The 17662-nt window shown below is 37.7% G+C and overlaps 1 protein-coding gene across 13 annotated transcripts in view; it reads left to right on the forward strand.

Moving 5' to 3' along the window:
- LOC127550013 (protocadherin alpha-C2) overlaps window positions 1-16679 on the forward strand; it is a 214278-nt gene extending 197599 nt beyond the window's left edge. For all 13 annotated transcript variants that reach the window (XM_051978579.1, XM_051978575.1, XM_051978573.1 and 10 more), the window contains one exon: window positions 13856-16679. In XM_051978579.1, the coding sequence (XP_051834539.1) occupies window positions 13856-14166 (311 nt within the window). In that variant the 3' untranslated portion in view covers window positions 14167-16679. The remainder of the gene's footprint in view (window positions 1-13855) is intronic.
- Window positions 16680-17662: the final 983 nt, after the last annotated feature.

Below are 17662 nucleotides of genomic sequence, written 5' to 3' on the forward strand. Positions count from 1 at the left end.
GTGCAATACTTGTTAATGCATAGAAGTATACATGTATTATCTCATTTGAGCTTCACAATAATCCTCTGTGAGAGATACTATTTTTTTATTACAAATGAGAAAAGGAGGCTTAGAGAAGCTAGTGAATGTCTGAGGTCTGAGGTCAAAGTTATGAAAGCAGGTCTTCTTGACTTGAAATTCAGGGTTCTAATTTCTATATCAATGGTCTCTAAACTTTTTCAGTTGTGTACTCCTATTAGCAAAACATTTTTGAGCATACCTTCTTAATAGATGTATATTTATTCAGTTTATACATGTAGTATTTTTATATACATTACAAAATGTACACAAAAAGAAAAATGAAATAAATATTAAATTTTAAAAATTTTTATTTATTAACAATTAATTTTTTTTTGTTCTATAGAGTAATGTAAATGAAAATGCTTCATTATTTTCCAAAAACTCCCCATGTATGGCTTGGAGTTAGGGAACATGTCTATGCTAATTTTATCTAGGTGGTTAGTCCACCAGAAAAATTTCCGTTTTTTGGGAGGGTGTATTTTTTTTTGATGAAAAGATACACAGATCAACAACCAAATAACATGTCAGAAAGAATCTAGGGATATAACAGCTTTTCAATATGAGTTCTATTTCTCTCTGTATAGATATTCATCATAAACAATACAAAAATTAAAAGACAGTAATGAATTGCATGTAATTTCAAGTTGACATTTTAAAATATAAATCTTTTCTTCTTTCATTCTTTAGTTATTTAATGGATGGAATCATATCTTAAAATCAAATTCATGTTTGGATATTTTACATATCTTTTTGTAATTAAGAATGCTGGACTTCAGAGACTTCAGGAGCAGTGTATACTAACACTAGAAAGGGCCAGATCATGAAATGCCAATAGAGGAAGTTACAATTGATTCTAGATATAAGAGAGAAACCCTGGAGCTTGTGAAGAAGTTGGGGGTGAGAATAGATGGGGATAGGATGGTCTGTAAAAACAATCACTTTTGACTGATTTATAGAGGGTAGAACAGAGATGTGAGTACAGGAGACCAGTCAAGATATTATTGCAGTAGTTGAAGTGATATGTGATGTGGATCTGCAGGAGAAATCTAGATGTGTGAAAAAGAGAGGAGACACATATCAGAAAGATTGTGGACCTAGAAATCATATTTAGCCAGTTGCTTAGATATGTAGAGAGAGTGAGATTGAAGAGGTGAGGGTGACACCCAGGTCATAAATCTGGGTAGCTAGAAGAATGGTATTGCTCAAATATGGAGGGTATTTGGAGGAAAAGATAATGTAATGAGTTGTGTAAAATGTGTGCAAATTGCAACCTGTTCATGTTTGCTTATGTTGTACAACATTGTTTCACCCAAAATAAAAAGAGGGCCCTTACTTGTCATTGCCCTGAAGAGGAGAACTTCAAGAGGCATATACTGCCCAGTATGATGGAGGAGGTGTATGTAGAGATGTATTTAGAGGAGCGGTGAGCAGATTTTTCTGATGGATCCTATCTAACATCTGCTATGGTTACTTGGATCAGGTCAGAGAGAAGGAAATGTTGGGAGTTTGCATAGCAGTGTAAGTAGCTATAGTAGGAGAATATTGGAATGTAATGAGAGAATGGTAGGTGTGATTTTGTTTGATGCTTCATAATTTATTGTTTGTAGACAGGAAAGAATTTTGCCACCTCGTTGATGGCATTGCTGATTACATTGTGTCTTGGAGTCAGGTCCCTTCCACTGTCCCGACTCTGAAAACTCCTACTAAAGTGCTGCCTCTCATATAGCTGAATGGACAGGGGATGTTATGGTTTGGTATGGAAAAAGATGACTTTTATCCTCCCTTTCATCCCTTAGATTATGAGAGTATTACTGGAACATTGGCTAATCAAGACAAAGAAAGGATGATGCTTCTTAATCCTCCTACCCCTAGAACCTAACTAATTAATTTGGCACTTTTATAGTGGGAAAGTGGGAGGAATTGAAAAAGCGTAGCATAAGTTGGGTAGTTACAAATGGGTTGTGATCTATACTGCAGATGATCACAGAGCCATGAACATGTAGAAGTTTACCAGTAACCACAAGACCCTTAGGAAATACACCTGTAACTTCCCTTCCTTCTTTCCCCCCATCTTTGTGGCTTTGGCTGACATCTTTTAGTTAAACTTCAATGAGATGGTGATTAGGGAGACTCTCAAAGTTCGCTGCCTTTTTTCAAAATAATTTGGGAGCTATTTCTTACCAACAAGTAAGGAAGCTTCCTTCTGTGGAAGTTATTAAGGTACCCTGGGAATAAATAGATCAGGGAGAGAGTGAAATATGAAGAGGTTGCTTGGAAGAACCTTCCTGAGAGAATTCCATAAATAAATTAAAGCAGGGAATAAATTGTTGACAGTGGTAAGATCATTTCAAATATTGAGTCCTCCAGGAAGATTTTCAGAGTATGGTGACATTATTAGACAAAGTAAAATACCAAAAGGAGTCTCCCATTCCAGAACCTGAGAAAACTGAGCAATTAGAAACAAAAATTTGGAACAAAACAATGAAAAACAAACATTCAAAAACACCAGTAAAATCTTAGACCCTTTGGTTTAGGCATTGGGATGCAAAGTTGATGTATGGAGCGGGGAGGGAGAATTGGTTTTGCTTTTTAATTGCATTTTAAAGAGTTTGATCCCAGTAATTTTCATTTTTAGAGATATGTTTCCTGTAAACGATGTTGTTAAACTCTACCAAAAATGGCATAGAGTTATTTTGGAATAAAGCAAGGTTTGTGATTTTTAGAAACCACTCTTTTTTTTTCTTGGCCTTTGAGATTCCAGCAAATGAGCACAATTGGGGTCTGAGGCATGGAACTATCACTAAAGCTTTGTATAATAGCTGAAGGGAAAAAAAAATCCATAAGAAATAAACTAACCTCAGAACTCCACAAGATAATCTAATATTATCTATGCAAGAAGAGAAATCAGCCTGATGGTTTAGAGCTGTGTAAAAGATACTGTCTTCCAAATGGAGCCACCTCCTCTCTACCATGAATTCCTTGGTTAGTGAATTATGGTAGCTTTCTTTCATTGAAGGGACCCAGGTAAGTAGAAACTCTAGTCAGTTCCATTTTTGATTGACTATGCAGCTCTGGGTACTTGACCTGTCAAATCCTCTATTTATGCTTCTACACTTATAATCGGTGACAGTAAAAGTTGGATTGTATCTGTCCAGTTTTTAGAGCATGAAGGGTCCTGTAAGAATAAAAAGTACATTATTATTTCCTTTTCCATTATTTCTATGCCACATTATTGTCTCTTTCATGTTCATTGATAGATGCTAGAGAGAGGCAGGATAGCACAATGAATAGAGAACTGGCTTCAATCATACAGACTAGAGTTCTATGTCTAGCATATCCACATATTGGTCATTTGACTGAGTCACTTCAACTCTTAAGGGACCAGAAGGAACTCTCTAGAATTACAAGTTGCAGAGATGCTCATTCATATTAGTAGAGAAATGTCTCATGAAAACCTCAATATGGTGAAGAAATAAGTCTAGGAAGGAAGAAAAGAAGAGAGAGAGAGAGAGAGAGAGAGAGAGAGAGAGAGAGAGAGAGAGAGAGAGAGAGAAAGAGAGAGAGAGAAGAAAGAAGGGGAGAAGGAAGAAGGAAAGGAAAGCTGTACTTCAGGGCTATAAAGAAGATGGAGAATTGAAAAAACATCAATTTATTCTTTTTGGTCCTAATATAGATTGTAAAGGGGGTGTTTCATAATTACAATGTTGCTTAATTACCTAGGGCTTATTTAGGTTCAACAGACTTATGATTTCATCAGTGTGAAGATTCCCTTCATCAATGTAGTCTACAAACTATCTTTATCTTTTCATTCTAAACAGTTTTTGTCCACATTCTCTCCATAAATTTTCCATTAAGGAGCTACCCAGCACACTAGAGACCTTCTTCTTGGTATTTAAATACTTTATATATAATAGTGCATGACTCAGGTTCTCCATCCATTTCTTTTTTTTTTTTTTTTTAGTATATGATTGGTCCAGCTCCTTTTCCTGTATACATGTCCTTGATTGTAACTTTTTTAAAAATCATTTCTTGCATATAAGAAATGGCTTTTAGTTAAACTCTGAGGCCTACTTATGTTCACCATTTATTTTTTCCATTGCCTTTGGATAACCTGCAATTTTGATTCCCTTGAACTCATGAAATTCTATAGCTCACAACCACATATCATTACCAAGAAAATATTGTTGTAAAAAAAGTAATCTTTTTTGGCATAGAATAAGTCAGTATTATTAAAAAGGAAGTGTTTATATGGGCTCTCACCGATCTCACTAATCTCTCTCTGGGTTACAATTCAGTCAACCCTGTTCTTATTTTATTCTGGGCCTCTCTCATCTGGACTGATGTATTAAGTCAATTGTCTGCCTATCCAACTACAACTTCCTGGCCACCATTTTCAAAGCATGTCATCTGTACAGTTGCTATCATCCCCATCTCACCCTCTCTCCCCAAAAACCTTAAACTCTGCTACTGGACAACTCTGGGATCTGGTAAATGAGCTTGTACCTTATCTTGCCTGGAATTAGATCTCCAAGTCACTTCTAGTATATCATCCAAGCTTTTCAAGTACTCTCTAACCCTAACTTCTTTCCCTTTATGTATTGTTTTTTTCCTAATTATAAAGTAAGCTCCTTAAGGGAAGGGGCTTGCTTGTTTTTAGACAACTAATGTTTAGCACTTTGCCTGGCACATAATGAATGCTTAATAAATGCTGTTTCTCTGTCTCTCTGTCTATCTGACATAAATTATGCCTTAATCATTCTTCATCCACTTATTTTTTCCTATATGGACTGCCAGGATCATTCTTTTGTAAGGCTATATAGGTTATTGAAAAATTTATATATTTCTGTAATGTAGAAATGAGCCAGTCAGTTGGCAAGGTGGGTAAATTATCAGGCCTGGAATTAGAAATTAGGAAGATGGAAGGTCAAAGCTGTGTGACTCTGAGCAAGTCACTTAATCCTATTTGCCTCAATTTTCTCATCTGTAAAGTAAACTGAGAAGGAAATGGTAAACCACTCCAGTATCTTAACTAAGAAAACCCCAAATAGGGTCACAGAGTCGAATATGACTGAAATGAACAACTGAAACAATAAATATTAAAGAAATAGAAGTGAATAGTACAATATCACATGCAAATAGGATGGTTTGTACAACTTTATCATCTACAAGGAATTCTTCTATTGATCCCAGTATGAAATATCCTTAGAGACAGTGATAAACATCTTTGCTAAATATGTTTCTTTGTTTTCTGGATTACTAAATAAAATTATACATGTAGTTTCATCCATCAGAGAATCTTGTGTAATTAATCTTAACACATTTGTAAAGATACCTCATCAGAAAAAGGCCTATACATTTGAATTTTGCTCTGTTATATGCTTCTTTCTATTTTTTGATAATCAATAAACACAACAGGATCTTAAATACCTTATAAACTTTTAGTCAGTTTGTAATTGTGAAGACATAACCTATTGTAATAAATCATCTACAAAACCTTTCTTTTACCTCCTCATATTTTTACTAAGTATACTTTTGAATGAAGTCAAGAAATATTTGTTAAGAGCCAACTATGTACCATGTTCTGTGCTAAGTGCTGGGAATACAAAGAAAGACAAAAAGTAGTCCTGTTCTTTTGCTTATATTCTGATGGTGAAGATAGCATGCTAAAAGTCATGTACAACAGGTTATATACAAAGGCTAAATTGGAGATAAACTCAGAGGAAAGGCACCAATATTAAAAAGGATTGGGAAAGTTTTCTTGTAGAAGTTGTGATTTTGCTCAAATGTGAAGGAAGCCCGGGGAGCCAGGGGGTAAAGATGAGGAGAGAAAAAATTCTAGGCATGAAGGAGAACTAATGAGGATAGCCAGAAGATGGCAGAGTATATGGAGGGGAGAAAAATGTAGGAAGATTGAGGGACTGAGATTTTAAGATGGAGGGTTTAAAATGAAAGCTATTTTATTTTCTATGGAACCAGTACACACACATCATAAAGATCGTATAGAAATGAAAAAGAAGGAATATGAGTCAGTAATTGCTGATGCCTTCTAAGTCACCTTTTACTGGTGATACTAAATTCTCTGCACTTTTAAAATTCTTTTTGGCATCTTTCTTTCTTTGATATTACTTGAAAAACAATAAAAATTTTAAATTGTATGGCCTCCAGAATGTACATTGTCTGTATGTATTTGATCAAGCCCAATTATTGAAGTTAATGACACTTAAATAAATAGCAGGATTAGTCAGATAGATGGAGTATGAGGAAGCAGAGAACAGGAAAGAATATTTGGTTTTCTTCTCCTTTAAACCAGCCCGCCAAATTCACTGATATCACAAAGTCAAAAAGATGGAGAGATGGGAAACTAAGGAAACAAATTTCAAACTCCAAATTCCTAGAGCCCTGTGGCCTCTACAATTGCTCTCTGTACTAGTTTGCTACTGTGGTGAATTTTTTCCTAACTAGGCCAGCTATGAGATTGTTGTGAAGGCAAGAAACATCTCTTAAGTTCCTGTTATGTGCCAGATATCATGAGGCATTTTAACAATATTTTCTCATTTGATCCTCACAACAACTTTGGGAGGAAGAGGCCACTAAGGTTAAGTGATTTGTCCAGGGTCACAGAACTAGTGTTTGACACTGCATTTGGACTCACATTTTCCTCACTCTGAGCTCAAACCTCTATTTATTCACTGTGCATCTTATTGCATCTATAGGTGATTTTGTAACCTTTTCCCCCCTCTAATTGGAAAGGAAACAAGTTAGAAAGGCCTTTTCAATCCCAAAGAAGTCTGTCAACAATCATCGATGGCTGGATTTGTTCATTCTACAACCATAAAGTGTCCTCTGCATATAGAACCGTGTGATAGACCTGTGTATTTTGAGGGGGAAATTGGGGATCAGAGATATCCAAAGTTAGTCTCAGCTCTCCCGCAGTTCGTATATAGCAGGAAAGATGCAACAATACTTAAGTAAATAATACTACATAATTCAATTCAACATATTAAGTACCTATTATATGCCAGATCTTGTGCTTGCATATAACTGTGCAATAATAGTCATGCACGATAGAACATAATAAGAGGACAAAAGAAAGATAATTTCAGACAGGGGAATATTAAGAAGGTGACTCTTGAAGTGGCCCTTAAAGGTTGACTAGGATTTTCAAAGATAGAAGTAAAGGGAGAGAGCAATTCTGGATTTAGAGAATGGATTAGAACAAAAGGTACATTATCCTCCAAGGACCCCTCTGAGCAGTGCAGGGAGGATGAAGATGTGCTGGGAGAGCAAACGGTACAAGTCAGGGCTTGATTTATTGTTTTGTGCAGATTAATGGTTGGTCTGCATAAGTACATTTTCCACGAGACCTACTTGTTCAACATGTCTCTCCCCTTTTACAGAAAACTTGAGTTCTCAAGATTCAGAATTTAGGGAGGGTACCGAAGAGCCAGTGTTGAATATTCATGAATAGGCAGTGGCAGGGAAAAGGACAAACTGGGTTAAGATGTGACTCTCAAAGATTGTTGCTGTCTGATTGAAGCTCTATAGGGTTACAGTCATTTAATAACCCTAGGCTGGCTCTGCTGACCCAAGAGCTTATAAATTGGAAAAACACCAGGAATTGGGATCAGGCAGCGGACAGGCTGAAGGGAAGTTAGCTTAAAAAAAAAAAAAAAAAAAGAATCAAACCATTGAAAAACGTTCCCTCTCAAATCAAAACGAATAGTTTTTTTTGTTGTTGGTTTTTTTTTTTTTTTCTGGAAGCTCTTTGTCTGCATGACCCTCCCGAAGCCCTAGTCTTTATAGAAAGGAACTGGTGCTGAAAAGAGAAGGGTGGGGCTGAAGCCTTGCTTTCCTTACTGAGCATGTCAGACAGACAGGCTTGCTGGAAGACTGAGCCCCTCCCCTTCTTTCCCTCTTTTCCTTTCTCCCTCCCTCCCTCCCATCTGCACTAATTCCCTTTATATTCTCATTCAGCTGCCCCCTGCTTTTCACTGAGAACAATTGCCAACCAGGAGGCCCCAGCCCCAGCATTAGGTTTCTTTCAAGTGACTAGAGATCCCAGCTTGTTTCTAGTCAAAGACTGATCAGATCTTGGGAGGTGAAGGATGGAGAGGAGAGATCAAAGCCTGGAGAAAGAATGTAGGGAGAATGAATTCTGCCAGAAATGACCACCCTCTAATCATTTTCTTCTCCCACCCCCTGTCCCCATTGCCTGCCCCCCAGCCAAAACCTTTCCTAGTGATTAGGATTCTAGCTCTGAGAAAGAGTGGCCTCTTGATTCAGGGGATAAATCTCTAAAACTGCCTGGAGTGAGGAGGCAGGTTTATAAACCAGGCTTGCTGCAGTGTCTCTGTGATTGCCAATCCAAGCACTGAAGTTAAACTCTCAGGCTGTGAGATGACTACCCCTGAGTCTTGTCCAATTCTGAAGTACAGAAGGGCAAGCTTTATGGTATGAAAAGAACTAACCTAGTAGAAATCAGAGCAAATAGGCCAGAGGTGGTAGATGGATGACCTGGCCCTTTCATAAAGGACTGGGATGTCAGTTCTTCTATGTCTTGTTTTCCAGATAATCTAGTTGTACTCCACTCTAGCCTCTAAGAACTCTTAAGGATTTCAGTCTCCTCTATTTTGGCTGCATTTCTTTAAAACTCCATCCACTGTGAGAAAGAATAAGCTTTCAGCAGTATAAAGTCCTGAGAAACTTCTCTTGCAGCCTTGGAGCAGCCTGAGAATAAACATCTTTTAAGTCCAGTCCAAACACATGGAAATGTTCTTAGTTTTCTAATTGTCTGAGTCACATGTCAGATTCAGAGCTATAGGCTTCGACTATAAACCTGAAAGAAAGAACCTTGGTCTGCTAGATGTGATAAAGCTCTTTCTTGGCTTGTAACTGAAAACCTATTTGCAAGTTTCCTGTCAATACCCGTAATAATAATAAAAATAACAGTTAACATTTATATAGTACCTATCATGTGCACCAGACACTGCGCTAAGTGCTTTACAATTGTTATTTCATTTGATCATCCTCACAACAAATATTGTTGTCCCCATTTTGCAGAAGAGAAAATGAAGCAAACAGCATTCAAGTTAATGAAATCTTAGCTGCTGTTCCAGGCCCAATATTGTCACTTTCTCTCTCTAGGACTTCATTAGAGCCTTTATCTTTTCTATGTCTCATTAGAACAAAAGGATCTGTTAATCAAAGGGACTTTTTCCTGACATGTTTTATCTGAAATTGTCCAAAGATATGCATGATCTTCTGAGATCAATTTTTCAGCTCTATCCAATTGTCCTGTTCTCCCCAACTCCATTATTTTACCTTCTCTTTGTAAATCCCGACTCACTTTGTTGGATTGCCCCTCTTCCTTAAGGAGGAAGCTCACATGTTACCCCGACCAAATAATTACTCCAAAACATGCCCGTGTTTGATTTGGAGATGGTTTGAGCCTGAATTCTTTCAGAGAACAACAGTGAAACCCACGCCCTGGTACTCTAACATCTTTGGCACACATCAATATATAAATCCCAGTAAAGTGACTTGCTCAGGGTCACAATTAGTAAATGTCTGAGGCTGGATTTGAACTCAGGTTTCTCTGTCTCTTGGACTTAGTGTTCTATCCTCTGTGTCACATAGAGAATCTATTTCTTGACTTTGCTAGGACAGGATATTTTCCTGCCTTATACCTCTATTTCCATCTCCAAATGAGTCCACAGTGTATGCAGAGTTAACTTAAGGAGACCTGAGAAGGCCCCTCCCCTTCCAGAGACAATTCTCCACGACTTTTATATGGTGCCAAAAATGTCACTGTTTTAGAAGCACTCCTCCCTTTTCAATCACCAAGTTTCCTACTAAAATACAAATAAATGCGTATCAGTTTTTGACAATTAAGTTACTTGGCAGGATAGAGCAGGTGGGAAGCTTGGACATTCCTGGGATGCCAAGATGAGGATTAGTACTGAGCCCACAGAAAAGCTAGGGACATCACCATTTTACAAGGGCTTGTCCTGAGGCAAGAGCTGATGGTGTGTTTCACTTTTTGCCTCCTTCTGGAGGAAGAGAGAGATAGGATCCATTTTGGTTTGCTTTCAGATCCAGAAATAGATATATTTCTGGGGAGAGAAAATCTATTTCTGTTTCTCTGGAAGTTGCCGCAGGGCTTCAGATTCTTTGACTAAAGAAGGTTGTAGATGTAAAGAGCTGCTGGTGTCATACTTGTCCAGCTCAGCGGTAATAGTGCAGAGCCAGAAATCCACTGACCTTTGACAGAGAAGGAGCATGTGTTTGATATGGAAATGGTCAAACATTTTCTCAGAACAGGAGCCATTAGAGTGGGTTGGGTGCCTGTGGGACCTCTGCAGTGGGCTTTTTGGGGAGGGTGAGCGATGGAGAAGGGGCGGTGGTGGAGCAAAGCAGAGCTCTCCTGCAGAGCAAGAACACGTGGAGGATGCACATGAATGAAGCTCTGTCAGCTCCTTCGCGTCTCGGGCTGAGTCAGGCAGAAACAAGTTTCCCTGAAAAGGCAGAAGCAGCTCAGTGATGTGGAAATAAAACCGATTAACCCTTGGCATTCCTGCTGTGAGTGGGTTCCTTGGCAGCAAGAAGCTTCATTCATTTACTTTGGTTCAGCAAAGATGAAGACATACCTAGGCTCAGGGTGACAAGTTTATTTATGGAAATGTTTTACATAATTGTATACATACATATATATATATATATATATATATATATATATATATATATATATATATATATATATATATATATATATATATATATATAACCTACATCATTTTACTGTCTTAGGGAGAAGGGAGGAGAGGGAAGGAAAAAATTCAACTCAAAATTTTATGTAACAATGTATGTTAAAATTATTTAATTGGAAAAAATAAAATACTATTTAAAAGATGACAGGTTTATTGAGTAATCACCAATGAGCTAGCTTCATTCTTTGTGGTTACATTTAGGACTAGTTCAATATTAGAAATAAATCCAATGCAGTTCCTGAGGGCACACGTTTCACTTTGAAGTTAAGAATGAGCTCAGGGCAGCTTAATGGGATTTCTCCCAAAGATATTTGAGTAGTGCTGATATGCAGGTAACAGTGCAGATCTGTCTGAAGTTTTTTTCAGACCAGTTTCAAGCCTTTTGTGTCTATTATTTATGGGCATCACCAACACCCAGAAGGAAAATGGGAAGCTAAACTCTGGCTGAACTCAGGTTGGGAAGCTAATAGGATTAAAGATTTAGAATTGGAAGGGACTGCAGAGCTCACCCAGTCCAATCCAACTTTCTCATTTTACTGAGGATGAAACCAAACTAGGTAGAGTGAGGAGGACATATGGGGATTGTGACAGTTGTGATGTGGTCTGTGATGTGGGATTTGGCACCAAATGATGGCAGCCACCAAAAGTTGGGGTTCAGTCATGTGAAGAATTCACAGTAGTCATTCTTTTTGGCAAAAAGTAGATTTATTTAGGAGGATAGGTTAAAGCAAAATGAAGGAATACAATAGACATGATGATAAATGTGTTATAATGATATAATTATATGATAAATATGAAATAAAAGAGGAGAGCATATGAAAGACAAATTTTTCAATTTGTGATCTTTTCAGACACCATGGCTTCTTTTCTCATCTTTATGTAGATAAATCCAAGAGGGCCCAGCAGAGCCTCAGATCCATTAATAAATGCTAAATGATTGATTAGTTGATTGAAAACTTAATATCTAGTACACAGCATGTTTCAAGACATCTTTAGGAAATAAAGAATGTTTTGGGATACTTCAGCATTTCAGAAGCTTTATTCCCTCTGTGAACCAACCTATCCTTAGTATTTCTTGACATTCTAGTTATTAACCAATGGGACTTTGGCTATGTGTTGTGTGGAGAAAATATGATTACTTAAGCTGATACACCAGTCACTACTTCTTACTTCTGCTGGTTCTTTTCCTTCGTAAACTTCTCTGTGGGATCAAAAGCAAGCTGGGATATCTCATAGTATCTTAGAGGTTACTGAAATAACAGATATTCTTCCTTTAATTGACTCACACCAACCTCAGCTTGAGCTTAGTAAAAACCTCCTTTTGAGTTAACTTGTTTTTTATTTCCAAGCTATGTATTTAATCGACTTGTTCTAAAACCATTAAAAATGGCTACAAATGTTAGTAGCAATTGGAAAAAATGGAACAGTAAATCTAATCTTTTCTCCCACCAGTCAGAGGAAAGTGGGAAGTGAAAGGTTTGGACTCAGATAAAGGGAAAGTTGGATTTTGGGGAGCAATACTCCCGAGCAGGAGGAAGACTGCTCCTGTCAACCAAATTCCAAGAGTTTTATCAATCCTGATGGATTAATCGATCCAATTGTGTCTCTGTCACATAGTGGGATCTTAACTCCATTTGTTCTCTCTGCTTTCTGTCACTAGGATCATTCCATCTAATCCCTGAAAACTTGAAAGGAGAAGTATGGGTAACCATCACAGTCCTTGGTTCTCTTCTTCCCTTTTCATCTCTCCAAATGGCTTCTCTCTAAGAAGGAAGTTCTTTCAGAGTCTAAAGTTCCTTGGAAATTTGGGGAACTCTAGGCAAAGTACATGCATGAATACAGTCATATATTTCCTTCAGCCTACCACATCTTTATGGAAATGTCCCAAGAGAGAGGTCACACAAGTTTCCTGACTCTTCTATACACAGTGAATAAAAACGTGGCTGGCTACAAAGGCTTTCTTATTAGAATGGGATCGAAGACTTGTGGAACTTGGTGCTCTATACAGTGTTTTGTGTATACACACACATAAACATATGTAGGATAGGCATAAGTAATCCTATGTAATATCCTTATTCTCAAACATATATGTAATATTAATTTATATTTCTCCAGCCCTTAAAAGTTAACAACTCTGTGAGTTAGAGGTTATTATCCCCATTTTATTAATGTATATATAATTTTATTGATAAGAAAGCTGATACTGAGAAAGATTATATGACTTATCCAGTTAGTGAATATTAGATCTAAAACTTAAATTTGGATCTTAAGACTCCATGACCAGGGTTCTTATGCCTTTCCCCAGATTTACAAAAGATTTTTTCCTGTATTTATGGAAGTTTTTTCTTTCTTTCTTTCTTCCTTTCTTTTTTTCTTTTCTTTTCTTTTTCTTCTTCTTCTTCTTTTTTTTTTTTTTTTTGCTGAGGCAATTGGGATTACTTTTGCAGGGTCACACAGCTAGGAAGTGTTAAGTGTCTGAGGCTAGATTTGAATTCAGGTCCTCCTGACTATAGGGCTGGTGCTCTATCCACTGCACCACCTAGCTGCCCCTATTTATGGAAATTTAACAAACAGCTTCTTTGACTTTCTGATGTGGTGAAAGTACACTTTTCCGCACAAGTTTTTTACCCAGATTTTGCTTGAGCTGAGAGTCCAATGAAATTATATATAAGGTTCAGAAATTCTTTTCTTCTAGGACCAACTTCCTTGGTGTTTCTTCTGAAAATTTGCAAAGATTCCTTCACACCTTCAATAGCATCTTCTGGTATTTATGTTGAAATGTTTATGTTCAGGTACATTGATCTAGAAATAATGGCAAATCAGATAGTGTCAGGAGCACAGTTGGGAAGGGAATGTGGAGATCTAGTTTCTTATCTTCTTATCTTCCAACCACTGCTCTAGGACTTAGTATTCTTTATAAAATGAAGGGATCCGTACTCTCTTATCACATATTCCTGTCTAGAGGTATGGTAATATGGGCAAGGGGACTGCCTTTTCTTGACTGATACCTTGTCATTTGGATTTTTCAGAACCTGAGGCAGGAGAGGTGTCACCCCCTGTAGGAGCTGGTGTCAACAGCAACAGCTGGACCTTTAAATACGGACCAGGCAACCCCAAGCAACCTGGCCCCGGTGAGTTGCCAGACAAATTCATTATCCCGGGATCTCCTGCAATCATCTCCATCCGGCAGGAGCCACCCAACAGCCAAATTGACAAAAGTGACTTCATAACCTTTGGGAAAAAGGAGGAGACCAAGAAGAAGAAGAAAAAGAAGAAGGGCAACAAGACCCAAGAAAAAAAAGAGAAAGGGAACAGCACCACTGACAACAGTGACCAGTGAGGGATCCAATGGAACAAAGCCACTTAGCCAGTTTTGTAATAATGGCAAATCTCTCTTATGTAGCAACTCCTGACTTTTTCCTCCTGTCCACACCAGTCCTATCTGTACAGATCTCAGAAAACAACAGAAAGTTCCCGGTGTCTGTCTAGATCACATAGAACAGGTTTTGTCTTAAAAGCTTTACTCACTCTGATGTTAACTCTTTCTCTCCACTCTGGCTTGTTTTCAGAATCTAAAAAGCAGACCCAAGTTTCCTTTCTCCTCCGCCGCAAAGGAGAGGCCTCCCAGCCCCACCCGTGAGAGGTTGGACCCTTAGCCTTGTGCTCCTGGAATCCTGTCTTGATGGCACTTACAGGGCAGGCTGAAAGGTTTTCAGATTGGGCAGTCCGGGCCTTCCTTTGGATGTGTGCCTGTGCATGTGGGGGTGGGGGTGGGGGTGGGCTTGGAGGTATGCGGGGGTGTACGGATGCGGTTCCAGAAGTCATTGAGAAAAGGCAAAATTAGCTTATTTAGTATGAGAAGAGGTAGAGAAATGAAGAAACAAAATGAATCAAGAGTTCTGAACTGTTCAGGCCAGGGAGAAACCTGAGAAAGAAGTGACTAGATTTTCCAAACTTAGTGTGGAATAGGTAAAGAATCTTTAATGGCAGGAGGTGGTCCCCATTCTCCAGACAAAACTGTATTCTGCCCCCTTGACCATTAGCTTATTTATACATTATTAGAAGTCCTGGGGAAAAATTGACTATGATGTCTTTCTAAAACTTTCATTATGCTGGAAAACCAGTTCCTTAGACCCTTAACAGGAGGCCAGTCAGATGGACACATTGGGAAAGTGAGTAGCATGGATATTGCTTCCTATATGTCCTTGTCCTCACAGTTAAACATTCTTTTGCACACAATATTTCTGAAAAGGCCAGATCCTTTTCCCATAATACATATGCAAAAAGGAAAGAAAAAACCCCAACACCTCACTTTATCTATGCTCTTTGTTATTTGATAAGATTTATTTAGATGTAAATGTTGAAAAACAAAGATGATAAAATATGATTTCCCCTTACCCCAAAAAGAAAATTAAATCTACAGCCATTAGAAACAATCATTGCTGCTACTGAAGTGCTTTAGAGAAATTGCCTGAAACATCTGTATTATATCGGCCACCTGCCAATCACAGCTTTACTCTATCAGGTCACTCTGGGACTGCCTCTTGCATGTATTAGTTACTAATCCCAAGGATCCCTATCCTTTTAAAAAATGTTTTTTATGTGCACTTTGATTACACAATCTTCTTCAATCAACTGTCCTAAGACTCAGAAATGAAAGATAGTTGTTGTTTTCTCAGACATACAGAACACACTTACAGATCCTGTAATTCTGTGAATTGTCTTGGTGCGCTAGCTGACAACCTTTCCTTTGGTTTTGTTTCCCTTTTTTCTATGACACTCTGAATTGCTGCCCTTACTACTACTCATGATGTAAAATCCAACTACTGTATGTATGCTGTATGCTCTTATAAAAATCCTGAAATATACTTACTCTGTGCTTGTGTATGTGAATGTCAATGCAACTATTACCTAGAGTGGACTTTAAGCTTTATTGTTGAATGTAACCCCATTGCATTTCTTTTTTGTACACATGTGAAAAAAGTGGAATAGTGTTCATTTTTTTGGGGAAAAAAACACTACTGTTAATCAATTTTTGTGTATGAAAGACACAGTAAAATATCTTTCTTAAATCGAGATACTGGTGATTCAAAGAATTTTATTTATGGTAAGCCAAAAGCCCTTCCTTGTCTTTTGCCAGGAGTCCAGCTGTTGAGGGATTGGATGAAGATTTTTTTTGAAAGTAACATTTCTGGAAGGAATTCAGAAGATAATTCCCTGTGGGTGTGTGAGCACACAACCAAACAGTTTGTGATCTCCATGAATACTGAAATTTTAAGACTCTCTGTTATATCCTCTCATAAAGAATAATCAAAGTTAATGTCATTCCAGCTAGAACATTTTAAGTTTGTTGAAATGTACAAATTAGATGCTTGATCAATTATTTTTGCTCTAGAACTCATTGACCTAAACAAAAAAGATAGGAATCTGTTAACCAAGTTCTCCATCTCCCACGAAGAATTATTTTCTGTTTATGATTGAGCTTTGATTCTCCCATATTTTGAAGGGTGTGTAAATTCAGCTGTGTAGGTTTGCATGGGGTAAAACAGGTTGCCAGCATATAGAAGTCATGGCTACATTCTAGGTTCCGACAACTTTGCCCCACTCAACCCCATGTACTTGACCTTACGTGCCTTCTGAATAATAGGAGAATTGAGCTAATTTGTTAATGATAAGAATGATGATAAATCTGTGCAGCACTTTTTATATCAAGAAAGTGCTTTCCAATCTTTTGTTAGTTACCAGTTATTACAGCTGTAAGGACAAAACAGCATGTGGATTCATTTTTAATTGGTGCTATTGGTATTTCCTATGTTATTGCTAATAAACAGATAATGGTATGTATGCAAGAAATGGTGGTCTTTTCTAAGAGCAGAGGAAGAAATGAGATACATGGAACAAGTTCACCAAAATATATATATTTTACATATTCTACATATTATATTATATCTTACTAAATCATACACTGGCTAGGTGTTATTCTGAAATCCTTAATCAAAAGAATTATCCCATTGGAGTCAAATGAGGTATACTTCAGGGCCAGAGTCAATAGCCACATTCTCTGGAGGAAGGTTTGAAAGCTTCTGAGGCCACAAGATGATCATTGCTCCAACAGTAACAAAAACATAAGGGACCAGAACTTCAGCAAGCTGGCTCTTACTACAAGACACTCTGTTTATTTTGGCCTACTTATTCTCTTGGTTCTCTTGTCAGTCCTAGCAGGACAACTGGGAACCCAGATCATACCTTATCCCATGCTCTTTCAACAATACATGGCACTCTTTTTAAAAGAACATATTCTTCTGTCTTCTTTACTCTCTTCTTTCTCCTCCCCTTTCTTCAGAGTTTGAGCTTGTAGACTCAGTAGCCCTTTGCCAGCTGAAAAATCCTTGAGTGTTAAAAGTGGATGAGTAAAGGAGGAATGAGTTTTTTTCATTCATGTAAAATAACACATCATTTGCTTCCTACACCAACCTAAGCACATGGGGCAAGGGGTGGGGTGGGGGATGGAAGTAGGGAGTCAAATCACTGAAACCTTAATTCCTTCCCCAGGTATAATATAATTGGTAAGTAGCTAGACATGTATGACGATTGACCCACTTGATCTATTGACTTCTCTCAAGAAGATCCAAGAAGAGCAGGCTGAAGGAGAAGGGAAAAAGGCACAGAATTAATTCTAGAATGATTCATTATTTGTCCAATGCCCTTCCAGCCATATAGGATGAAATCCCAAGTGAAGTTATAGGTCTCTTGACTTCCAGTCTCTTTGGTACATTTACATGATATGTGATTTATACACCATAGGGAAATCATGATTGTCACAATACAAAGAGAAT

The sequence above is a fragment of the Antechinus flavipes genome, chromosome 2 (genome assembly GCF_016432865.1).
Source record: "Antechinus flavipes isolate AdamAnt ecotype Samford, QLD, Australia chromosome 2, AdamAnt_v2, whole genome shotgun sequence".
In the NCBI taxonomy this organism is placed as follows: Eukaryota; Metazoa; Chordata; class Mammalia; order Dasyuromorphia; family Dasyuridae; genus Antechinus; species Antechinus flavipes.